Source organism: Leptonotus elevatus, chromosome 6, assembly GCF_054856555.1.
Source record: "Leptonotus elevatus isolate MCC_2025b chromosome 6, RoL_Lele_1.0, whole genome shotgun sequence".
In the NCBI taxonomy this organism is placed as follows: Eukaryota; Metazoa; Chordata; class Actinopteri; order Syngnathiformes; family Syngnathidae; genus Leptonotus; species Leptonotus elevatus.
Genome location: NC_141244.1, coordinates 10861519 through 10885085, shown reverse-complemented (window position 1 = coordinate 10885085; position 23567 = coordinate 10861519). Strand labels below are relative to the sequence as shown.

Genomic DNA, 23567 nt, shown 5'->3' with positions numbered 1-23567 from the left:
TCAGTAACATGTTTGAATTTGTCTTACTTTTTGTGTGTGTAAATGGTACTAGAATTTCTTTCTTGCAACACTAAGGCTATGTTCACACTGCAGGCAAATGCGACCCAGATCGGATGTTTTTGCCCAAATGCGACCTGTCTCGATTCCGATTTTTTCATATCCGACCTGGGTCACTTTCATATGTGGTCCTAGATCGGATACGTATCCGAATTTTTGCAATACGACCGCAGTCTGAACGTCCAGGTCGCCTATATCTGACCTCGACGTCATCAAAAGTCTAATATGTGCTCCACGCGGGTGCGGGCATTAAGCTTGAGATTTATGCTTGACGCATCCGCGAGGTCCGCATGGCTCAGGACACGTACGTGAATCGGCAAAGTTGTTTTGAGTAACAGTTGTGACTTTATATTTGACTTTAATTTAATCCCACTTGAAATATGAAGTATAAAGATGACATTTGTGGTGGTGATATTAGTAATTTAGCCACGCAGATGGCTCATTTATTATGCGCGGCAACAACGTAATGTCATCGTTAGGGAGGAAAAAAAAGGAGCGGTCTCCGTGAGATGAGGTGCTCGAACAGGGGGGCTCATTCTCATAAAATATTATTTCTACCTCCTCCTGCATCACTCCTCTGTAGATATGAGATGGTAAAAATATGAGCCCTGACGACGGACTTAAAAAAGCCTGTGGCCCTGACATGCCGGACCATACGTATGTACTTCCGCAAACACAGCGTTGTGAGTGACGTTGTATCTTCTTCTGCACATGCGGGTCACTTTGGGGATGCATTACGTCCACACAGCAGACAGATTTGAGGTCGCAATTAATTAAATAGTTTTTGGTCTCTTGGAGTCAGGAAGATTCCAGCTGACATGAGCGATATACTAACACAAAGCAGGAGCTGCGTGGCTCAGGGAGTAGATTGGCTGAAGTTTGTGAGTTTGTTCCTCAACCCTTGAGAGACTTTTATTAAGCCCCCCCCCCAATTCCTTATTTTACTCTCTTCCAAGTGTAAATATTACTCTAAAACTGAGTCTGTTTGGTCCCACTCTAAACAGAGAAACAGAATTTACTCTGTAGTAGTACATTAAGTACATCAGAATCGATTACAACTCTGTGTGCATGACATGATCTATTTTATCGAACAATGTTGCATTATAATTAGGGGTGCACATACAAAGTGGTGTGCAGGTGGTCCTGAAAATATTCCTATGATTTGATTGTGTCAGTGCACATTGTTTTTTCTACCAAGCATATTGCAGCACAGCCACCAGCGTGCAATAAAATTTTCAAAGCGGCCACACACAGAAGAGTGGAAGGCGGTCTCCAAGCGTCCACTTCACAAATCTGTGATCTCCCTATTGCCAACTATATCATCTGTCCGTGGAGAACTGCTTGCTGTTCCTTAGAAACGTACTTTGCCGGCCTTGACCTGCTCCAGACTCAAACAAATCAGTGTCTTTTTGGCTGCAGATTGGCAGCGAATCGAGTCGGCTGTGTTCACGCCCACGATGATGCCAAATGTCCTTTTAAAATGTCGCACCAGCTTGTACGGGCCTGCAAAAATACCAAAACTTAATCTAGCCAGCCCCTGCGCAGATTTACTCCGTGCCTCGCTCCATACTTGCACATGGCATGGAAAAGAGCACATTGAGTCAAACCAGTGCTAATATAATCAGCAAATGTTATGTTCCCTGCATTTTGCAGAATTTGCTGTTCATTGAATTGGTCTCCCTGAAATCCCTCATCCAGGTAAACAATACAGCCACCCACCCCGAAAACCGATTTTCCTGACTTTTTTCGTCACGACTATTTCCTCACAAAATGAGTTAGACTCATTAAAGGATTTATCTCTGGTACATTAGGTTTATAGAGAGTACTCAGAAGTCCTCTTTGCAGTTATTCATGAGTTATTTGAAACGTGACCTGCCTCTTCACACATTAGCCAATCACAGTGGTGATACACCCTGCTAGAACCGCCCCTGCGCTGAAACACATTAACCTGCCTTCTCCTTTCTTCTTCTTTAGATGTTATGTCGGTTGACAAACCAGCTCATTAGTGCATTAACCCCAACCACTTGGCTAAAGTGCGGAGCAGAGGTTTGCCAGTAAAGAAAAATGTTCAACGACAATAATAATGATAGTAGAAAATTCACTGATCGCATATGAACGAGTACATGATAAATTTGCTTGCAGTGTCACGATTTTTAGGGGCAAAATGGTACAATTTAGGTGTACTGCACTGTCCCATCTGAATTTGGATGGCAGTGTTCTTATCTCGATTAAATAAATACTCCTTCATATTGGCACATGAAATGTTAATAATCTGGATTGTGAACAAAGTTGCCAACTTTATTAGGACCCTATATTAGCACAGCAAACTAGAACCTCATAGGATGAGATTTTGCAGAATAAATTTTTTGTTGTACAATATTTCCCTTGTTAAATTCGATTTGCTGCAAGATGTGCAATTTGTGTGAAACTCAAATGAAAATGAAATTCTGTGTGATTTTAAAGCTTCTGATACCGCATAACATAGCAAATTGACTTCAAGTCAAAATGATTTAATATTTTTTTTTTGTCTAATTAGAAGATTTGAAACATATGAATTAAGACATAATTGTTTAGCATCTCACCAGAATGTAATGGAAGAATTCTTACCAACCAATCACTCACAATCTAGCGTTAATATTAAATATATTAAATAGTATACACATTAAGTTTAACTAAATTATGCATACATGCAAATATCATGTCCCTGGCAAGGATAAATATAAATCGATTTAAGCCACTTTAAGTAAATATGTGGAAATAGAAATGTAACCTTTGATTTAAAACAATAGACCAATACATTAAAATACTACTTTAAATACAGGAATGGGGGAGTTATTTTAAAAAACACAACCTGTATTTACATATGTAATGATGTCGTGTTTTACCAGTTTTATGTTTTCCATTATTTGTATAAATACTGTCATTTTTTTATGACTAGAAAAAGCGCGATGTATTTATTTATTTTTTTCGTAAATAAATGTGTCCACATAGAAACCTACAGCGCGCCGCCCCAGAGCCTCCTCATCACCGCATTCGCGTCTCTTGCTGCGCCTTAGATTGCAAATTACGGAGATAAAGTGGATTAAGTGGCGGATGTACAGCTGTTGGCTTTTGACTGCTTTCTTCGCCTTTTGCCATCTCTACTTTGACTGCATCGCCTCCTTTTGTGTGTGCGTGTCGATGTAGCTCCTCTCTGCTGGGATCCTGGTCTGCTAGGGGCTGCAAAACCGTGCTCGTCGATGCACTCCGAACCAAATGCCTGTGTGACAGACTGTCCACCTTCGCCATTTTAGCACGACTTCATCCCGAAATGGTAAGTGCGAACCCTTGATTTCGTCAAAAGAACGACTAGCGTAGAGTGTCTTTTAGTGTGGTGTAATGTCCACGCACCGGCCTTTTTTTTTTTTTTTTTTTTTTAAACCCAAGGCGTCATTGTCATTACATTATCAACAGATCCTCCCCCTCTCCCCATCTTTGTCACTATCTCTCTGCCTCGCCAAGCCAAAGCAATGCTGCGGGGAGAAAAAAAAAAGAATTAATAAGCTTGCTGATCATAAGTAGCTATTATTTACGTCACAGATTTAAGCATATAGTTGTTTGTTTTGGCCAGAAGGGGAGGGAAGCACAATGTACTTGTACTGTGATTGACCACTGGTTATATTTTGGAATATTTGAATCTCATCAGGCCACTGTAAATGTTTAGGTCCACATCCCATGTTCATGTCAGGCTATTTTTGGCATATGTTTATCATATGGTCTCCCTCCTGGAGAATTATAGAACATCATTGAAGTGCTATGAGAGTAAATAAATAAAAAAGAAGAAGAAGTCATGGAGCTATAGCATGCAATAGCACAATTCCTTCACAATGTAACTGCAGTTGGGCACAGTGTCTGCAGAAATCAGAATCTGACTCAAACATACCACCATTGTCATTGAGGAAAGCACACCCTATCTGTGTGGAGAGTGTTCATTTATTGCCATTAGCTGTCAATTGCTTTAAAAGCATTTTGTTAGCTGGTTACCCCGGTAACATCATGGTTTCCCATAAAGAGGTAAATAGAAGGCATGGTACTATTTAGACCTGGGCCTGTACAACTCTAATGGAAGGCTATATTAGGCCAAATGAGCAGAGCATTTGTCTATATAGCTGCATGTGTACGGAACGGCTACCATTTTAAATCACGAGTTATTAGTGTAAGGGCTATGTTGCGAGCTCACTGCTCATCTCGGTTCCTTTGTACAAGTTAAAGGGAGCACTAATGGCGATCTCAAACTACATGACTTTTTTTACCGGATAAATTCGCTCCGTGTCTTGTTTCTTTTGTATCATTCTCGACTATGGGTGAGGGCTCTCGGGCTGCTCAATCAACACTGTGTGCTGAGCAATCAATACACGGAACAATCAGATCTCCCAACAGCATCTAAAAAACACATACAGCATTTTTACTATTATTATTATTTATTTATTTTTTTAGGGAAACATAATGAGCTGAAACAATCAAATTCCACTGCGGAGTCTTGTTGCGTTACAAGCCAAAAACTTGATTGATTAATTGCGGGGTTGAGGGTAAGAGAACCGAAAACGACCCACCTCATTGCCGCTAAGTCCCACACAGTCAGGAAATAACTGTTTACCTTTTTTTGCCAAAACTTTATCCTTTCTTTTTTCAGCCACCTATTTGTGTGATAGAGTGTGTATTAGGGATAGGCCGATTATCTGCATTTTGAAGAATTATATGACCGATAATAGATTATAAAAAAAAAAGAGGAAAAAAAAACTTCAGGGAACTAATTGTTAAAATTTTCAGAAATGCTGCTGACCTTGGAAACTCTGCACCTTCTGTTTTTGTTTGAAATTAAAACTAAGATAAGTAAAGTTGTAATACTTAAAATAAATTTGATTTGATTTTAGAAAACAATAGAAAGCAATTTACTTACGTTTTTATTTGACTTCTGAAGACATGCTAGATCACTGAACTTTCTGTTATATTTTTAAAACAAAAATGTCTATTGACTAAGATTTTTTTTTTATATTCCAACATTTTACAAACCCTAAAAGTTGTTCAATAAACATATGCTTTAAAAAAATCAAATGTAAGAGCTAGTGTTTATATTCCATTTTAGTGAAAATGAATATCCCGCTCCAAATATCGGTTATCGACGTCCTTGACTACTAATAATCAGTATCGGCATTGTCCCTTAAAAAAACAAACATATCGGTCTATCTCTAGTGTGTATATAAATAGAAAGCAGGAAATGACATTTTGGATAGACTGAGGATTTTTGCTTATGCATAAATGCATAAAGCCTGTTTTAATCAATTGCTTGCACTTTATCACTATTTACGGCACAGCTTGGTTTCTACTGCCCACCAACCAGTACAATATTCTTGTTTTATCCTTTCAACTGCTTGGGGTAAAAGACATACTGTAACATTATCCATCAATATCATTCTGGCCAGTGACACAGTTCCGTATTACAATATATTGGTAGCGTGACGCCTAGCCACGCTACAGTTTGTTCCGTGTAATGAAGGGAATGGAGTGAAAGAACCAAAACTCTGGATTAGAATTATGATTTTTTTTTTTCATTGCCATTTTTTTATTTAGTTATTCCTCGACTCTGACTTCCTCCAACTTTGTAAACTAGATGCTTTGGTCAAGGAGGATGATGAAGGCAACTGCTCTTTTCCCGCCTGCTGTTGATGCCTCCCCTGCAATCTATTTTTTAGATATCCATGGGCCCCATGCCAATTATCTACTGTGAATTTCTTACTCGTTTCTAAATGGCCCAGCCAGTCTGTCTGTAACTAGCCTCCTACGGCCCCGGAATAATAAACACCTCTCTCCTTTTTTCACTTGTACTTTCGATCTTCTTTTGTACCCCTCAGTCATTTTCCAGTCTGATGCCGCATTACATTTCCACTTTCCATCTTTACAGCATACATAACCTATTAGTCTTTTGCTGTTATTTCTCATGCCTATTTTGCTCAGCCCAAATTTGCTGCAGGCATTTAGATAAAAAAAAAAAAACTGAAAACATGGCACTGCATTTTAAGGGAAACCTTAGCTTCGGACAACTACCACCGTGTGTGTGTGTGTGTGTGTTGTTTGTTTTTAAGCCTCATTGGCAGTGAGTGAACATATTTTTTGCTGCATTTTATATATAAGTCAAAACAACATGTAAGTGGAAAAAAAAGGCAAGCAATTCCCTCACTATTTAAAAAAAAATGCAGTAACATATGAAATATAAAAGTTGAAAAAAGAAGAAGAAATGTTTAGTTATTCCAACAATAAGAGTGTTTTTGTTTCCATGCAACACCACAACAAAAGGGAAAAACCAAGATACCAATCTGGTGCTTTGATTTATGTGGCATCTGCCAATAGGTGCGTTTCCATTAACCCTAGATTTGCGCAAAATATACATTGCACAAAAGCAAACTGGTAATGGAAACAGGAATTTTGAGAAAAAAAATCTCAAATATCTCAAAATATATGCTCTCATGAGGTGGTTTCTGAGAAGTGTCGAAATTGACAAGTAATCAGTTATCAAATTAATCGATAACTATTTTAATAATTGACTAATCTTTTTTTTTTGTCAAAATCCTCTGATTTCAGCATATCAGCAGTAATTGTTAACTGATTTCTGTAATCCTTCATGAAAGAAGACCGATTATCTTCTGTTTTAGATCAAAATAAAACATTTGCATGCATCTGTTTTTACTTCAGAAAGAAATGACATAACCGGTAACATAGTACAACATCAACAACCCCCCCCCCCCTTTTTTTTCTTCTTTAAATCACTATGCAAATAAGAAGTATGAAATAACCCTCAATCATTGGTTAATAAAGAGTAATCAGGGAATAAATGCTTTTGTAATACACTTTAATGCCAAATTAAAATGAATACGATTAGTCGATTAATCGTTTCAATAATCAATAGATTAATCGATTCTAAAAAATATTCGATAGTGACATGACAGCACTATATTTCGCAAAAGTGTAATAAATGTTTTTCATACTTCTGCATTTTATGGCCGGAAATATGCAATCGCTGTGGATCGCGACTTCCGGCGTGGTGTAACAATGCCGCAGGTTAAAAATAAAAGCCACTACATTGTAATGGGATGCTCTTCCTGCGTTTTAAACTTTATTAAAGCAGCCTTACCTTTAATTTAATTAATTTCCATTCGACAGAACTAAAACAGAAGTGGATTGGAAAATTGCGCACCCGTTCTTCATTCTTTTTTTTTACCTGATAGAATTTTCTTGTACAATGCTAGTTTCCACATCGGCAAAGGTGATTTGGGGGAAATGGTTGAGATGCTGTACAATATACTTTGCGATCCATCTTGCTTGTAGCGCTAAATAAAAGGACCGGAAGCTGAGATTCTTGGTAATGGCGTATTTTCCGTTTTTTTGTGAAAAAAAGTCCATGTAAACACTTTTTTCGCTATTCCCGTTGTCACGTGACCCCGTCCGGTCGCACGTAATAATGGAAGTAGGAAGTACAGGGCCACTCGCTTTCAGGTCTGAACTGCCTCCCGAGGAGATAACAAGTGTTTTAAACCACAAAGTGATTTAGCCAAGGCCGCCTCTCCATACACACAGACAATTTATTATCGTTGCATGTGAAATGGCAGTTTGCCCCTCGTCGTCGTTCAAATTCATTCTATCCATTCACAGCATACACAAACAAGTTGTACGCGCGCACATGCACAACATCAATACCAAATGCCCGATCCCGCTCGATGAGGGAATCGTAGCAACTCTGGGCGTTCATCTTCTGTAAACAAATCTCGTGGTACATTACATGAGCACAAGAATTACAAGGTCCAATTCCTGGTACAGAAGCTCGCTAGGGATGTGGAATGTCAGCTGTCTGGCAGGGAAGAAGCCTAGTTAGTGTGCACAGTGGAAATATTCCAACTTGATATACTCTGGTTTACCTCAACATACAACTTGCACTGGTACCAGTTTCCTGAAAGGGGATGGACTCTCTTCCACTCTGGATTAACCCCCATTAGAGGCACGTCCCGATTCGGCCTAAACGATACGGACCACAGTTAATGAACTAATGTCCTTGTCATGGATTGTTCTTTTGTGCACTTGACACCAGGAAGCACTACATACCCGGTAATTTTTCAATAATTGTATGGATGGATGGATTGGCAGTACTACAATGCTAATGCATTGCGATTTTAAGGATACCGTAATGTGCATGTGAGCCCAAATATGAGAAAACTAGGGAAAAAGAGCAACGTGTCACCACCAAATAAAAATCCTGTGGACTACAGAAACGCCTGTGCTTGTGATGTGCCTCAAAAGTAAACACCAGTGGAGCACTCTATATGAGAAGAACAAATAGAAAATAAATAACTAATGTAGCTATATATTGCTGCACTTCTACAATAACAGGGAGCAGGCTGTTGAGTGTAGAGCAATATATATGATATTTTTATTTAAACAGACGTATGACAACCAGACAACCCACAGCTCTAACTCCTCTGTAGCAGAAATCAAATGGCAGCACCACACGGACAAGCTATGTGCAGAGCTAAGCTTGCTCAGCTATCAAAGGATCACACTCTAAATAATAATTTAGAAGGATCTGAATTTCAGCAGCAGGAGCACAGTGGACAAAAGGTTAGCACATCCACCCCGTAGTTCAGAGTTTAGGGGTTGACATCCTAGCTCTCTCCTTCCTGTGTAGAGATATTATACTCATCTGGATTTAGCTAGCTATCAGAATGAATAGATAGTGGCCAGTTAATTTTGCAAACAGGAAATATCATAGACTGATATTCTAACTTTTATGATGAACATTATTTAATGTCATAACCAGGGTCATTATTTATTCATTTTTCAAGTTAGACATCATTCAAAAGAGAGTTACACCTTTTGGTTTTATTTTCTACCCAGACAGAAGAGGCATTCGTTAAATCGAGCATTTTTTAATAAACTTTGAGTATCATTTAAATATCTCAAGGTTGGGACGAGTGCCTTTTTTGTTGTTAAATGAAATTAGGGTCACCCTACTTAAATGGCATGTGCTTATTAAGGAAAATCAAGAGTTAGCATTCTATCAACCAATTGCTACGTTTATATTCATTTAACTTGGCTGATTTTTGGTGGAGGTTTTCATGCATGCCAGATCCACCACACCAGCATCTATCGAAATTCAAACACAATCTGCTTCTTCCTCTGGTCGTTGAATCGGTGGAGTTTGGTGTCTGTGGATCTCACTCTGCTTCATCTATCCTTCCTTCCTTTCCTCAGTCTCTCCTTTGGTCTCTTGAGGTCTCCCTAATTTATTGGAATTTAGATGTTTCTGGGGTTGGTGAAAGACTCTGGTTGCTAACCCGGTGGGTAGTAGGTGATGTCTGGTCGGTGCTAGATTTCACTTTTCTTTCTTTTCTTTGATCCTTCCTCGGGTCTCCTGACAACCTCACGACTCTAGCTGGATTCTGAAGTATTCGGTTTAGGTGAACGGTATAGGATTTTTAATAGGTTTTAGGTGAATTAATGAGTACACACTCACACGCACATACAAAATAAAAATAAAAAATAAAATAAAAAAGAGAAAGCAATGATGATGACATGTCGAATCGGTAAAATTACCGAATGAAAAATACTGAGCTCTCTCAAAAAATAAATAAATAATAATAATAATAACTTGGCTGATTGGATTTATAATGAGTCAAGCAGGTTTAACTTTGCTTAATACTTTGTAGACATTTCCATTTTTAATGTTAATACTGCCTAGCAACGCAAAGCAAAGTTTAGCATGCTGTACATTGAAACCCTGCCTGCACGTTTTACCTTTCTTGAACTCACCTATTCAGACTGACACATATTTTCTGCTTTATCTGTAACACAAATTGACACTAAAATGCCATGTTCCTTTAAGGCGTGGCACGTTAATGGTGGAAAAGCAAGCCTTGGCCATCAGCTGAAGCAGCGTAATGGAAGATTCCAATTGAGATGTGACTCTTTGTGTGGTTAATGCTGTAAAAAGCAGGGTCGTTACTTTCTCAAGATGCAGAGAAAGGCCTGGTTCGCTAATTACAGTGGTAGAAGTTAACAGCTGATCAACTGGTAATGGCTATTTAAAAGATTCTGTATCCTTGAGTCAAAAACTTAAATGTGACTAAAATGACTGGTTTTCTTGCTAGCGAAAACCTCTATCATGCGAGCACGTCAAAACTCTTTCAACAGACATGTTTCCATTCCACTGCACTCATAATGTTTTTCCCCCCCATTTACTTTTAGAGAAGGAACTCACTGCAGTGCAGATTAATCACAGGGATTTAATTAACTTGGCCCCAACACACACATCAAACTAGCAGACAAGACAGGCTATAAACTCAGCCAATTATCTCTTGCAAGAGCTAAGGGTTAATGCCCTGGAATAGGCTGGATAGGGCGTAGGGGTCAAAAATCTGACTACAACATGTTTACTTTCAATCAGACTTCAACATGTTTACTTTTACCACTGATCTCCAAGAGTTGTATAAAATGCCCATGATCCTCGCAGTGGCCTCTTTTCGCATACTTTCACAAGACTGAAGGGGATATTTTGGACACACACACAGAGAAATCCAATCACAGTGAATTCAGATATTATAATACGTGGTGTATTGAGCTATTTGAGACTTTGATGATTAGAATGAAAAGAGCATCTCGATTGTTTTTATTTATGGACAATTGACGACGGTTGACTAAACGATTTCCAGAAAGAAGACTAGTTGACATCTGACTTAAACAACAAACTTTAGCTGCATTTATGTAAAAATAACTACATGGTATTAAACATAACACAGGACAAATTTTGACTTACACAATACCCTCAAAAATATATTCAAGCCAACAACTTTTTAACTCATTTGCTGCCAATGACGGTTATAAACGTCCAAAATTAATTTCAACTATTATTATTAGTTTAACATTTTTTTTCCACTTTTGTTAACAAGAATATGAAAACCTAGAATTTTTTTATTGTACATTTAGAACAGATATGAAATTTGTGATTAAACGCAAGTTAACTAGTGAAGTCATGAGATTAATTACAATTAAAAACTTTAATCGCCTGACGGCCCAAATTTTTTACATTTTCTTTCCTTTAAAAAAAAAAATCATTCACTGACAGCTATAAACGTCAAAAATTAATTAGAATTTTCTATTAGTTTAATATTTTTTTTCCACTTTTGTTAACAAGAGTATGAAAACCTATAATTTTTTATTGTACATTTAGAAGAGATATAACATTTGTGATTAATTGTGAGTTAACTCATGAAGTCATGCGATTAATTACAATTTTAAAACAATAACCGCCTCATGCCCCTAATTTTTAACAATCTGGTTTTTTTTTAAAGGAATTTATGGCAATGAATGAGTTCATTTAAATAAGTGGTGTACCCTTCTTTGGCAGCGATAACCAAACATTTCCTGTAGTTGCAGGTCAGACCTGCACATTGGTCAGGAGGAGAACATTCCTCTTGATTTAAGTGTTTCGTTTCAACAATGTTATTGAGATGTCGGCTATGAATCGCACTCTTGAGTGACTGGGTAACTCCATAAGGCCCATTTTCTTCTGTTGAAGCCATTCTTTTGCTGATTCACTTTTGTGCTTTGTGTTTTCGTCCTGTTGCATCATTCTTCCTCTTTTGAGATTCAACCCATGTACAAATCAACAATTCTTCAGTTCTCCTGCAAAACGTCTTGATAAAATTGGGAAATGATTACAGTAGGGACAAAGCAGTTCCCAATCGTGATGTCCCCTCCACCATATTTCAGAGCTGGGAGGATGTTTTAATGGTAGTGTGCTGTGCCTTATTTTCTCCACACACAGCCTAACGTATTCCTTCCAAACAAGTCAACATCGGTTAATATTTTCAGATAATTGTTTGCCAGTAATTCAGATGCTCTTTTGCAAAATTCTAAACTGTAGTTTTTTTAAAAGTTTTTTTTGACTGCAGTAGCGTTTTTTTCAGATAAGTGTGTAATTCCAGTATTTCCTTTCACCGCATTGATCATGCTGAGCTCTACTCTAGTCATCTTTGCAGGGCAGCCATTCCGAGGATTGGATGGACAGTGATGAATTTTATCCATAGGTCACTTGGCCTTACCCATGGACTAATGAACATGATATTTGGTAAACTGAAAGTGTTAAATAAGTTTGAGCGTTTCACTGGAGTCTCAATCATTTAGTGTGGGGTGGTGATCTCCGCTGTTTTATGTTAGTCCATTCCTAGTCTTGGCCTTTTGACAAAAGCCAAACTGTGGCAGGGCTTTTAGTTTCTGGACCTGGATTGGACACTGTTTTTATGTTAGGTCAAAGAACAATTATTATACATTTATAATGACGCAATAAAAAAATATTTTCTGTGCTCTCTTTCCCCCCCCAGAATATGGATAAGACACAGCTCCCATCTGTGACACTGATTGTGGGTTGTGGAGTGTCTTCTCTAACTTTGTTGTTACTCATCATCATCTATGTGTCGGTGTGGAGGTGAGAAAATACACATTATTTATTTATAAATATCCTTAAAGGGGAACTAAACTCAAGATGCCAAAACGCTGTCATAGTTTAAATCACACAACCTTCTTTTTCAACTGTCGTTTATTTGAAACTTCAAAGTATTTATTGTAAAAAAAATTAAATAACATTTGGCCTGGAGTTGACTGGCTGTAGGGTAGTTTTCCGGAAAATTCCCTATATGCTCCTGTAAAAGTGTAGTAAACAGGCTTTCCAGCCGTATACATTTGATTCCACATTTAGGATGATTATGTTCAGCCAGACACAACATTTTCTTGTCCTGAGTTTGAAATCAGTCAGAACCACAAAAGCCTTATTTGAAATGTTTTCTCTCATTTTCCTGCAGATATATTCGGTCTGAACGATCCGTCATTCTTATCAACTTCTGCCTCTCAATCATTTCCTCCAATGCCCTTATTCTCGTCGGACAGACCCAAACAAGGAATAAGGTAAGAACTCATAAGTTCGTTTTGATATTTCAATCAAGTCGTATAGTATTGTATGATCACAGTGGTGTCTTTATAACTTATTTCCATGTTCCTTCATTTCCTGCTGTTCCAGGTCTTATGCACCATGATAGCAGCGTTTCTTCACTTTTTTTTCCTGTCATCATTCTGTTGGGTCCTGACGGAGGCATGGCAGTCATACATGGCAGTCACGGGTCGTCTAAGGAATCGCATTATACGCAAGCGTTTTCTCTGTCTTGGCTGGGGTCAGTCTTCTTATCTTCTTAACCACCCATGTTTCAGTTTTCATAGTTTTGCTAATTTGTCCCCGTTTTTTCACCCCCAGGTCTCCCTGCCCTTGTTGTTGCAATCTCAGTGGGCTTTACCAAAGCAAAAGGCTATGGAACACCAAGCTAGTAAGAATGGTTTTCTGTACATGATTATTGTGGACTATATAATTTTATCTCATATGTTTATTCAGGAGAATTTTGAATATGGTGTTATGTTTCTATCACTTTTTCATATATATTCTTCTTCACGCAATGTTTTTTTTCTTTCACTCATTCCCCCTTTTTTTTTAACCTTGTCGTGTATTTCCCACTTTGTACTTCTTTGTGCTTCCATCTCTCCAGTTTGTGAATACTGACATGCTTAACAGATTTGTCACTCTACACCCCCCAAAAAAGTATAGTTTATAGTGCGAAACATGTTTTTTTAAAATGATTATTTTGGCCATGTTCTTCCACATTTTTCAAGTGATTCAAACCATTCCATCTTCAAACGATTCAAAACATTCAAGACATTAGAAATTACTTTGGATATTTCCAAAATTCCCACAATTCCATGATTTCCACACAAACAAAAACATTCTTCTATGTTCATTGACTAATTAAAGTAACTTCTACTTCAAAATATTCCACTAATAAGTCAGAACATTTACGTGGCTATTTATTGTATTCTATGATTGCCCATTTTTCACAATAAATTACCAACTTAAAACAAGTTTTACATATATACATCCTCTTTCCTCATTTCCTGACCAATTCAAAATGTTAAGTTCATTCTCGACATTCTCACATTTCCAAAATTCTAACATTTACAATAAAATTCCCAAATTCCGATATATTTTTAATATTTACTCCTGTGTTCCACATTCCTTTACTAATTCAAACCATTCCATCTTCAAACTTATCAGCTCATACAGGCCATCTTGAGAACCAACAATAGCATTCTCAAAATTCCTAAATTTTTACCCCCCCAAAAAAAAAAAAATCCTAATAAAGAGATTTAAAAAACATATATATTTCTCAACCACCTTTCGGGACATTTTGGGATATTTTTTTTTTATTACATTCCTGGAATTATGACATTGTCACAATAAAATGACCAAATGAGAGAACATTTCACAAAAAAATTTCCCTTCCACATCTTTTGACCAGTTCACATCATCCCAACTTCAAGTGTCACATTCTATATTTCATATATTTCAATACTGTTGTATTACAGCATTTCACTTGAGTGTCAGATCTTCAGTGTTCACACACAATTTCTGCATAGATTGCTTTCTCTACATGTATATGGTACTATCCTTTTCTACCTGCTTCTCTCTTGTAGCTGCTGGTTGTCTCTGGAAGGAGGTCTTCTCTATGCATTTGTTGGACCAGCTGCTGCTGTTGTCTTGGTATTCTTTCTCCTCTCCCTGTGCTGTTTACTTCTAACCCCTTTTGCATCAAATGACTTCAAAACCCAAGCCTTTCACTATATTGTGACTCATCATGTACTGTATCTCGATCAGTATGTCCTCGGGTGGAATTGACTAGCCATGTCAACTTCACCACGCCACAATGATTGTTAAAGCTTGAAGTCAACTAAAAGACTTAAAAAAGTTAACTTAAAATCACTTAAAATATGTTTGTTATGCTTATATAGTATATACATATTGTAATATTATATACATTCAAAAATATGCTGCAAAAAAATTCTCGGGATAGGCCCACAATGTTTATCAGTGGGATAACCCCTATTGGATGTTTTGTTAATTGTCTTCATAGAGAACAGTTGCTCATGTGTATCACATGTCACGCATGTGGCACCAAAGATGCATAGAATTTGAGCTGTATGTAGACCGAGCTACATATCCGTGGGTTACCTACCATGGTGTAAGGTAATTTGTAGTTCAAACTGGTGGCGAGCCTATGTGAGCGGAAGGCAAACAGTTGCACAATCAAGAAAGTTAACAGTTGGAAAGATGTCAATGACATCGTCGATCAGCCGGCGTCAACTCAACTATCATCATCTGATGGTCAATTATTAACATTTGAATTTATTTTTTATTATTCAGTCCTTAATTCAATTTGAATGAAATGATAAACTCGTCTAGATCAATTTTCATCAAACTGTGTTGTTTTGAAATCACAAACAATGAAAACTTATACCTGATGTATGACAAGATAATAGCAAAAATGTATGCTGCTTATCTTGATTGATAACATATAAAAAAAGTATTGTTTATTTGTCTCTATATTTTAACATAGTATATAGTAAGACCCTACAGTAAGTATAACCAAATGTTGTATTTGATTATTAATTTGCATTATTAAGTATTTCTGCATGCTGTCAAAAGAGAAAATGTCTTTATATGTATTAATTGTATGCCTCTTCTTTTGGCAGGTTAACATGGTTATTGGGATTCTCGTTTTTAACAAACTGGTGTCCAAAGACGGCATTACTGATATGAAACTAAAGGAGAGGGCGGGGTATGCCTTATACCACACTTTTACACTGTCACCTATAACCAGCCTGGTGGTGTAGCTCACTAAGAGAATGACTGGGCTTGATTCATCAACATGTTCATAAGAATTACATTTGCGCTTAGAAAAGTTCTTCAAATAGTCCAAGTGGGATTTGTGAAGAGTCCTTGAACTTCACTTTAAACGTCATGTTAATGACGGTATATGGTATTTTGAATCATATACAATTATAGAATGAAATGTGTTATTATAGAATAATATGTGATCAACAAATACTAAAATGTGTAAGTGTCGTGTGAAAATTTGCCACATTCTTATTGAAAAGTGTAAATGTGTTCTCAAAGAATGTTTGCTGAATGAAGCCCATTTTCTTTGCCTCAAACATTTCAAATTGATTCCAAAATGATCCGTAATTGATGGAATGGAAAGACATTAATAAATATAATTTACGTCATTTGTTATGTAGCATGAGAGACCACCAAATAATTACATATAAGAAAAGAAAGCACAAGACATGAAGCGTTCCATCTGGTTATCGGTACTGCTATAAATATTCTGATTCATCCCAATGCTTTAGAAGTATCTAGCAGTTCTTTGTGTTGTTCTGTGATAATATTATTCATTAATTTTATCTCGTTTTCTTCTCTTTGGTCGTTTCTAGTAAGGGTAAGCAGGGCTTCACAAAAACCTTCAAAGAAAAATCCAATATGTCACAATTTATAATGTAGGCAATATGTAATTACATTTTGCACCACCAAATCAATAATGATAAAAAAAAAAAATAATACACTGACACATAAGGCAAGTAAGAACAATAGACAAATAAACAACATACAGTAGTTGTTGTTTTAAAATGTCAGGCTGGAGGTTTAAGGGCCCCGATATTTTTAGACGTACATTTAGACGTGTCGTATAGACTTTAAGGTCACATTATCCACATCGAATAAATTACCCAATTATTTGTAAATGTGTGCATAAATACATTTGATATGAATATGACTTAAAATGTACCTTAAATGTGCACACAACGATGAGGCGGGGAGATAATAAAACAAAAACAACCACGTGTGAGCTAACTCCATTGATTCTCCCCTGAATGTTATGAGATGAATACTAAGTGGTCAATTATGACAGTCACAGACATCAAACTCCTTTGGGATGGTAAAACACGTGATTGCATTTGAATAATTTCACTTCAAACATTTCAGGAAGTGAGCACCCTGCTCTCCTTTACACGGCAGTCTTTTCTATCCACATGAGCATTGTTGGTACATTCAAATGCTTTCTTCAATGATCTCTTTGTTTAAATGCATCTGTTTTTGCTGTCTGAAATGTCATTTTTGAGTTTTGCACAGAATCCCCTCTCTCTCACTCAGGGCTCCTCAATCAGGAACACATCCACCACAGAAGCCCCTCCCCACACTATCAATGATTGGGTAATCCATAGGTGTCAAACTACGGTCCTGGAGGGCTGAGGTCCTGCAGGTTTTGGATGTTTCCGTTCTCCAACACAGCTGATATATGATCAGCTCATCAGCAAGCTCTGCATAAGCCTAATAACGATCTTGCTGATTGGAATCAGCTTGTGTTGGAAGAGGGAAACCTCCAAAACCTGCAGGACTGCAGCCCTCCAGGACCGGAGTTTGACACCTATGGGGTAATCTATTGGATGCCCATCCTAGCCCTACCCATTACCACATCTGCAGAATCCTATTGCAAACAGCCAACGTTTTCTTAATATTGACATTCCTACCTCCTTACCATGCAATTCATTTTAACCCATGTTAGCTGTCTTGAACATAACATGAATTCCTCTATTTCTGGTCATGTCTGTAATGCTTGTAGTGAAGCCGTGGCTACTGAATTAGCAGTGCTAACTACAGTTGGGTATTCAGCATCTGAAATATTATAATTGGATAACTGCACCCGTTTTTATGGTCAATTGGCTGCAATGCCTTAAGTGGGTAGAGTATAATTTTAAATGTAGGTTGTCACGGGAATTTGTGAGATATTTTGTTTGTTGAGTTTGTTTTCTGGTGAAGGGCTCCAGACTAACTTGTTTTCATTATAAGCACATTGGATCGGAAATTTTAGGGGCGCAAGCAGACATCTGGGGGCCGACACTGTAAATCGACTTGCAAAGTAAATATTCACATTTCCTCCGTGTAGTAGTGATAATGGGTGAACTGTGACGCAAGAGTGGGACTTGTACTCCAAGGTATAGTCCGTACCTTCGTTTTTGAACCACAGTTAGGCACATTTTCTGTGGACTCCTTTGAATTGTAAACTTCCTCTTATTCCTTGACTGCACATGAGACAATAGGTTAAGTATAAAATAGGTATAACGTACAAAAAAGCACGACAAGCGTAACAGTTGGATTAAGCGATTAATGCTCGTCACGGGTTCAAAGCTCCATTAAGTGGCCAAACCACACATCTTGGACCACAGAAACGTTTGCAAACCTGCACACTTGTGCATTGGGTTCAAGTGTTGAACAGAGGTTTGTCAGCAACACAACATATTTTATGCTAAGAAGAGAAAATGTACAAATATACTAATTGTACATGTGTGAGTAGATGAAAATTGTACTTACACACCCTCAAATTAGGGGGCAAAATGGAAGCATTTAGGGCCAGCCTGGAGCCCTGTTGTTTCTTACAGTACATTACGTGGTTCATTGCAGTTCGCATGAAGCAATCGGATTAATTAGGATTTGCGCACAGTCTGCTGGATCCATATCTTTAGGGATTATTTGACTATGTCAAAGCAAGAAATTAATTTTGAGTGATGCATTTTTGAGTTGTGACCTCTCCAGCTCCATTCTCATCTTCCATCTTTGAGGGACAATTCCCCTATTTAGGGCATTAAAACACTATTGAGATTATCATTCATTGGGTAGCTGCTGCCAAAGTATCCGTCTTAGTGTTGGTATTTAGCTCAAGCAATGGGTCGGGGGTTGTATTTAGAAGTGAATAGTCCATTTCCGCATCCTCTCCTCTTGTGTGTGTCCATATTGACTAAGATGGCATTGCTGTTTATGTGCCTGTTTTTGTCCACATTCTTATGCAGGTCAGTGACTTGCATCCCTTATTTTGGCAGGCGGCAATTTAAAACCCTTTGCCACTGCTGCCCATTTATATATTATTCATATCAGTCCTGCAAGTTGAAGAATTCAACTGATCACTTTATCAAAGAAGATAATCCCGAAATTGATTTAATTGATTTGCCACATTACTCCGAAATTGTCTTGCCTCACAGTCACAGATTTTTATTTTTTTTATTTGCCTGGTTTAGATTTAATGAGACAAAAATCCATTCTGTAATGTTGGTCAACATTGCATATTGTTACTTGCTTTGTTCACCATGTTTATATGACAGTTGAATGCAAAATTAAGATATCAACATTTAATCTTCTGAGTGAAAGAATGGGGTGTGTTGGCCCTTAAAGGCCACAGCACTTTGAGGTGCGTGGGGGCTGCATTTTGCATTGTCCAGATAATATTTGCGATACTACTTTTACTATTACTATTTTTACTGCTCATATTATCAGTGATATCCTTAGTCGGTGCTGAGATAAAGAATCCATCAGAGCCACCTACCCCAAAAAAGTGGTATTGTCACTCTAATCAATGGCATGCACTGTTGGTGGGAATGTTGCATATGATCTTCTAAGATTGCAATCTTTCACCAAGATCCCATATAAAATTGCATGTTCACCCATTCTTAACAGATTGCGCCCGTTGTTGGCAACAGGTGTAAAAGTGCTAGAGATGGCCAGATAAAAAAAAAGAGAGCGTTTTGTGCTTTAAGCCCGTATACCACTGAGCGACGAACGTTTGCAAGTGTTTGCTAGGAGAGCAGATGTTGCTTTTCCATCAGGGTTTGTTCAAGGTTGCAAATGTTTGCAAAGATATTTGCCAGAATTTTGATCATGTTTGAAATTACCTTGTGACAAGAAAAACTGACAGGGTCTGTCGTACTTTACAGGGTTCTCCTCACGTCTACTGGAGATATGATGGGTTATTGGGTGGTGGTGTGAGTCTGATGTAGGTTTGTTTTTGGGCTCCCTCAAAGCGGGAAAATAACTGGTTGAGGGTATCTTAAAGGGAGCTGTCTTTTGAGCATTGTGCATCCTTGGTGTTGGAGTTTGTGATGCATTTCCACTTGTTCTGAGGATCATTAGAGGTGAAGTGGCCCCTGGATTTTCTGAACATAGCAGTATTTATTTAGCCCTGACACAGCCAGCTTTCAACATCATCAAAACATTTTGAGTTGCCGCGCAGGACGGATGAAGCGTATTCCTCCATGTCCATTTCTTACGGAGTAGATGCTTCCCTGAATATTTCACAGTTTGCGCACTGAAAACAGTCTTTAAGCACAGAGGTAGCATCACTGGGACATACCTTGACGCTCCCAAAAAGTTTAAATGAATGAAAGGATAACTAAATAAATCTTGATCAGAGCATAGGCCACCCAATTTTACCAGCGTACATCCAACCATGAGCTCAATAAACCATTTCAATCTGGTTTCAGAACCCACCACAGTACGGAGATTGTTGTCATCAAAATCACAAGTGACGTCCCCTTAGCTGCCAATTCAAGACACGTCAGCGTACACATTGTCCTCAACCTACTGCTTTCAATGCCCCACCATCCCATTGCCCTCAACCACTTGTCTGAGCACGTCGGCCTTGTTCTGCTAATACCTGTCCAGTAGAGAACAGTTTGTCACGATCCAGAAATCCAGTCCAGAATGCTGGAAGAATAAATATTGATGGCTGCTCCATCCATCATGTCACACGATCCTCAACCTGGGGACCTATTGTTTCAGTCCTATTGTGGAATTTCTAGAAAAGAGAAATTGTTTCTTAAGCTCAGTGATGGTGTTTTGCGGTCTGTATACCGGGAGCAAAGCATATGTGATCCTTTGAAAGTTAAATCAGGAACACAGGGCAACTTGTCCGTGCCCTGATCACTTATTGAGTGGACTACTCCAATGGAGTCTACTATGTTCAGAATTTATTGCCACAGTTCCCACTTGCTCAAAGCCCTGGCATAATATCACCCCCACCCTCATGCATCTTCAATGGCTTCAACCTTTCAAACTTCTAATGACTTCCCTCCATACCTTGGCTCAATCATAGATTACTGACCCCAACTTTTGGAACTTTCCCAACTGAAATCGTTGATTCTGTTTCTCTGGACATTGAAAAAGCAAACTCCTCAAAGTCTGTTGGCATCTGTCAGTTTACAAAAACATAACCCAGTAACAGGCATACTTGTCCTTGGGTCCCTTGAAAGACACAATATAAATCTGATGTTACTACTCTTATTCTTATTCTTATTCTTATTCTTATTCTTATTCTTATTCTTATTCTTATTCTTATTCTTATTCTTATTCTTATTCTTATTCTTATTCTTATTCTTATTCTTATTAAGTCAGTGATGGCGTTGATGTATATTCGCCTGACTTGAGTGCACGCAGCGTGGGTTCACTTCTCACTCAATGACGGTGTCAATGTGAGTGTGAATAGCCGTCCGCTTCTAAACGTTCCCTGCGACTTACTGGCAACCAGTCAAGGGTGTGGAACGTCAGCCAATATTCCGGAGTTGTTGAGTAGTGTTTGTTAGGAGAGCCATGTTGGCTAGTAGTAGCACCAATCTGATAGCTAGCTTGACAGCGAGCAGCTAATTGATGGGGAAGACTAGTTGAGACCTGGCAGGTGAAGGCTCCTGTTGATTTTGGTGCCTCAGAAATCAGGGTGGTATTTAATTTATATATTTATTATCTATAAAATTGAAATCAAGAAACACTTGTTGGAAAGATGACCAAGCCAGTAACACTGAACATTTGCTGCTAACATAAAGTATTAGTTATTTGCAATTGCTGGAAAGCACACTCCTCTGTAACCTAAACAATTAAGTAAGGTGTTTATATGTTGTGATATGTTCTTTCTTTTTTTCAACTCTGAAAATAATAGTTACTACTAATGTACAATATCTGAACTCTAGACCAAAGCAATGAGTTAGATGATGCATTTAGAATTTGGAATCACTGTGCTCAGCTTTACTGTTATAGCTTGGTGATCGCCCTGTGCTTTGTGCTGCTGTCATTTTGCCGCAGGTCTGTGGAGAATTCACACACAACTGAAGTGAACTAAATCAAATTAGAATTTGTTTGCAAGGGTCTCAAAGTATTTTTGGCCCACTTGTTACACACCAGTGTTTGGATGATAATTGACTGAGGAAAACAAACTGATCCGTCACACCCGTAGGTGTGTACACCCGAAGGGGCATGCATGCATTTGAGGTGTTATGTATTTGTGCCGAATGGAAACACATTTTCAAGTTGATTCACCTTTCACCATCTGTTAATTAAGGTCCAAATTGAAAACATGTTTAATTGAGTTAATTTATTCAGCAACCAATTAAGTACATAGGAACATTTCAATTAGGCAGATTCTCCTTTAGAGACATGCTTCATTGCTATCTGCACCCCAACAACAAATTAATTTGACCTCAGGAAATTAAACAACACTGAAAGCATTCAACTCAGGGAAAGGTTTAATTTTATGCTGTCGTAGTTTTATACAATCGTTTTGACTCATTACATTGACAGCCATTTAATCAAAATCCTTTGACCAGTAAGTCACTTTTTCAAATGCTTTCCTGACTACCCCCACCAACCTTTTACTATTTGACTTTACTGTCCAGTTTTTTTAAAAAATTATATATATACATATATATATCTACGTTAGTTTTGATTGCTTTTCAATATTACTGCCTAGGGCATACATTTAACAGGCGTATTGCCCTTTTGTTTCAAATTAAATTTCTTCCATGATGTGGTATTTAATCAGGGCATCCACAGGCTACAAATTAGAATTCCCTCTATTTGTTGGTTGTAATTGTTCATCAGAATACTTAACAGGATGGTGAGTGAAAACCTTACACGATTTGTAGAATTCTATTTTGTCTGGTGAAAACTGTTCCAAATACATGGAAAACTGATAATTTAGGCTATGATAAAATTTAAATAATAATATTAACTATTTTTAATGTATGAGTACCTGTGATAAGTATGTTGGCCTCACTTCTATACTATATTTGTACTGTACTGTACCATACCGTAATGTGATATCAAGCCTTACGATGCCTTAAAGTAAGGAAGAATTTTTAGCTCCGATGGTTGTTAAAATAGTAGCAAACAGTCGGAATTGGAGAGTACACTAAAATACACCTACATACTGTATGACAATAAAACTAGTAAAACATTCTAAAGTTCCTTTTCACTGGTTTTCCACATACAGTATTTAGAGTAGACACTGTTGTTGGATTATAAACAGAATAACCAAGTTTCTCTGGTTGTTCTAAAATAATATTATGCTCATTCCTATCGATCTAACCATCCATCCAATTTCTTCCGCTTTTCCGGGGATCAGTTAACAAGGGTAACACCCTAAGCAGGGAAACCCAGACTTCCCTCTTTCCAGCCCATTTGGCCACTTTTTCCAGGTAGATGACGAAACATTCCCATGCCAACTGAGAGACATGGACTTGAAGGTGCTGATTCTCCTCCTAATCGCTTCATATATGGCTGCAAACACATGAAGCGAGGGTTGAAACCAACAGAAACACATCTGTTAAAAGCAGATACACTATGTAATACTTGGTGGAGTTCAACCCTCACTGGAAATAAATCCGAATTACTGCCTGCAATGGGAACCAAACGCCATACTTCTGGAGCACACCTCACATGACTCCCTGAGTCTTCT

General features: G+C 37.9%; 1 protein-coding gene across 6 annotated transcripts in view; it reads left to right on the top strand.

Moving 5' to 3' along the window:
- The window catches only part of adgrb1a (adhesion G protein-coupled receptor B1a), a 126780-nt gene that overhangs the window by 77502 nt on the left and 25711 nt on the right, over positions 1-23567 (top strand). For all 6 annotated transcript variants that reach the window (XM_086077798.1, XM_086077800.1, XM_086077795.1 and 3 more), the window contains 7 exons: positions 3244-3370; positions 12465-12568; positions 12942-13044; positions 13157-13307; positions 13388-13457; positions 14656-14722; positions 15712-15797. In XM_086077798.1, coding sequence (XP_085933924.1) covers positions 3244-3370; positions 12465-12568; positions 12942-13044; positions 13157-13307; positions 13388-13457; positions 14656-14722; positions 15712-15797 — 708 coding nt within the window. The remainder of the gene's footprint in view (positions 1-3243; positions 3371-12464; positions 12569-12941; positions 13045-13156; positions 13308-13387; positions 13458-14655; positions 14723-15711; positions 15798-23567) is intronic.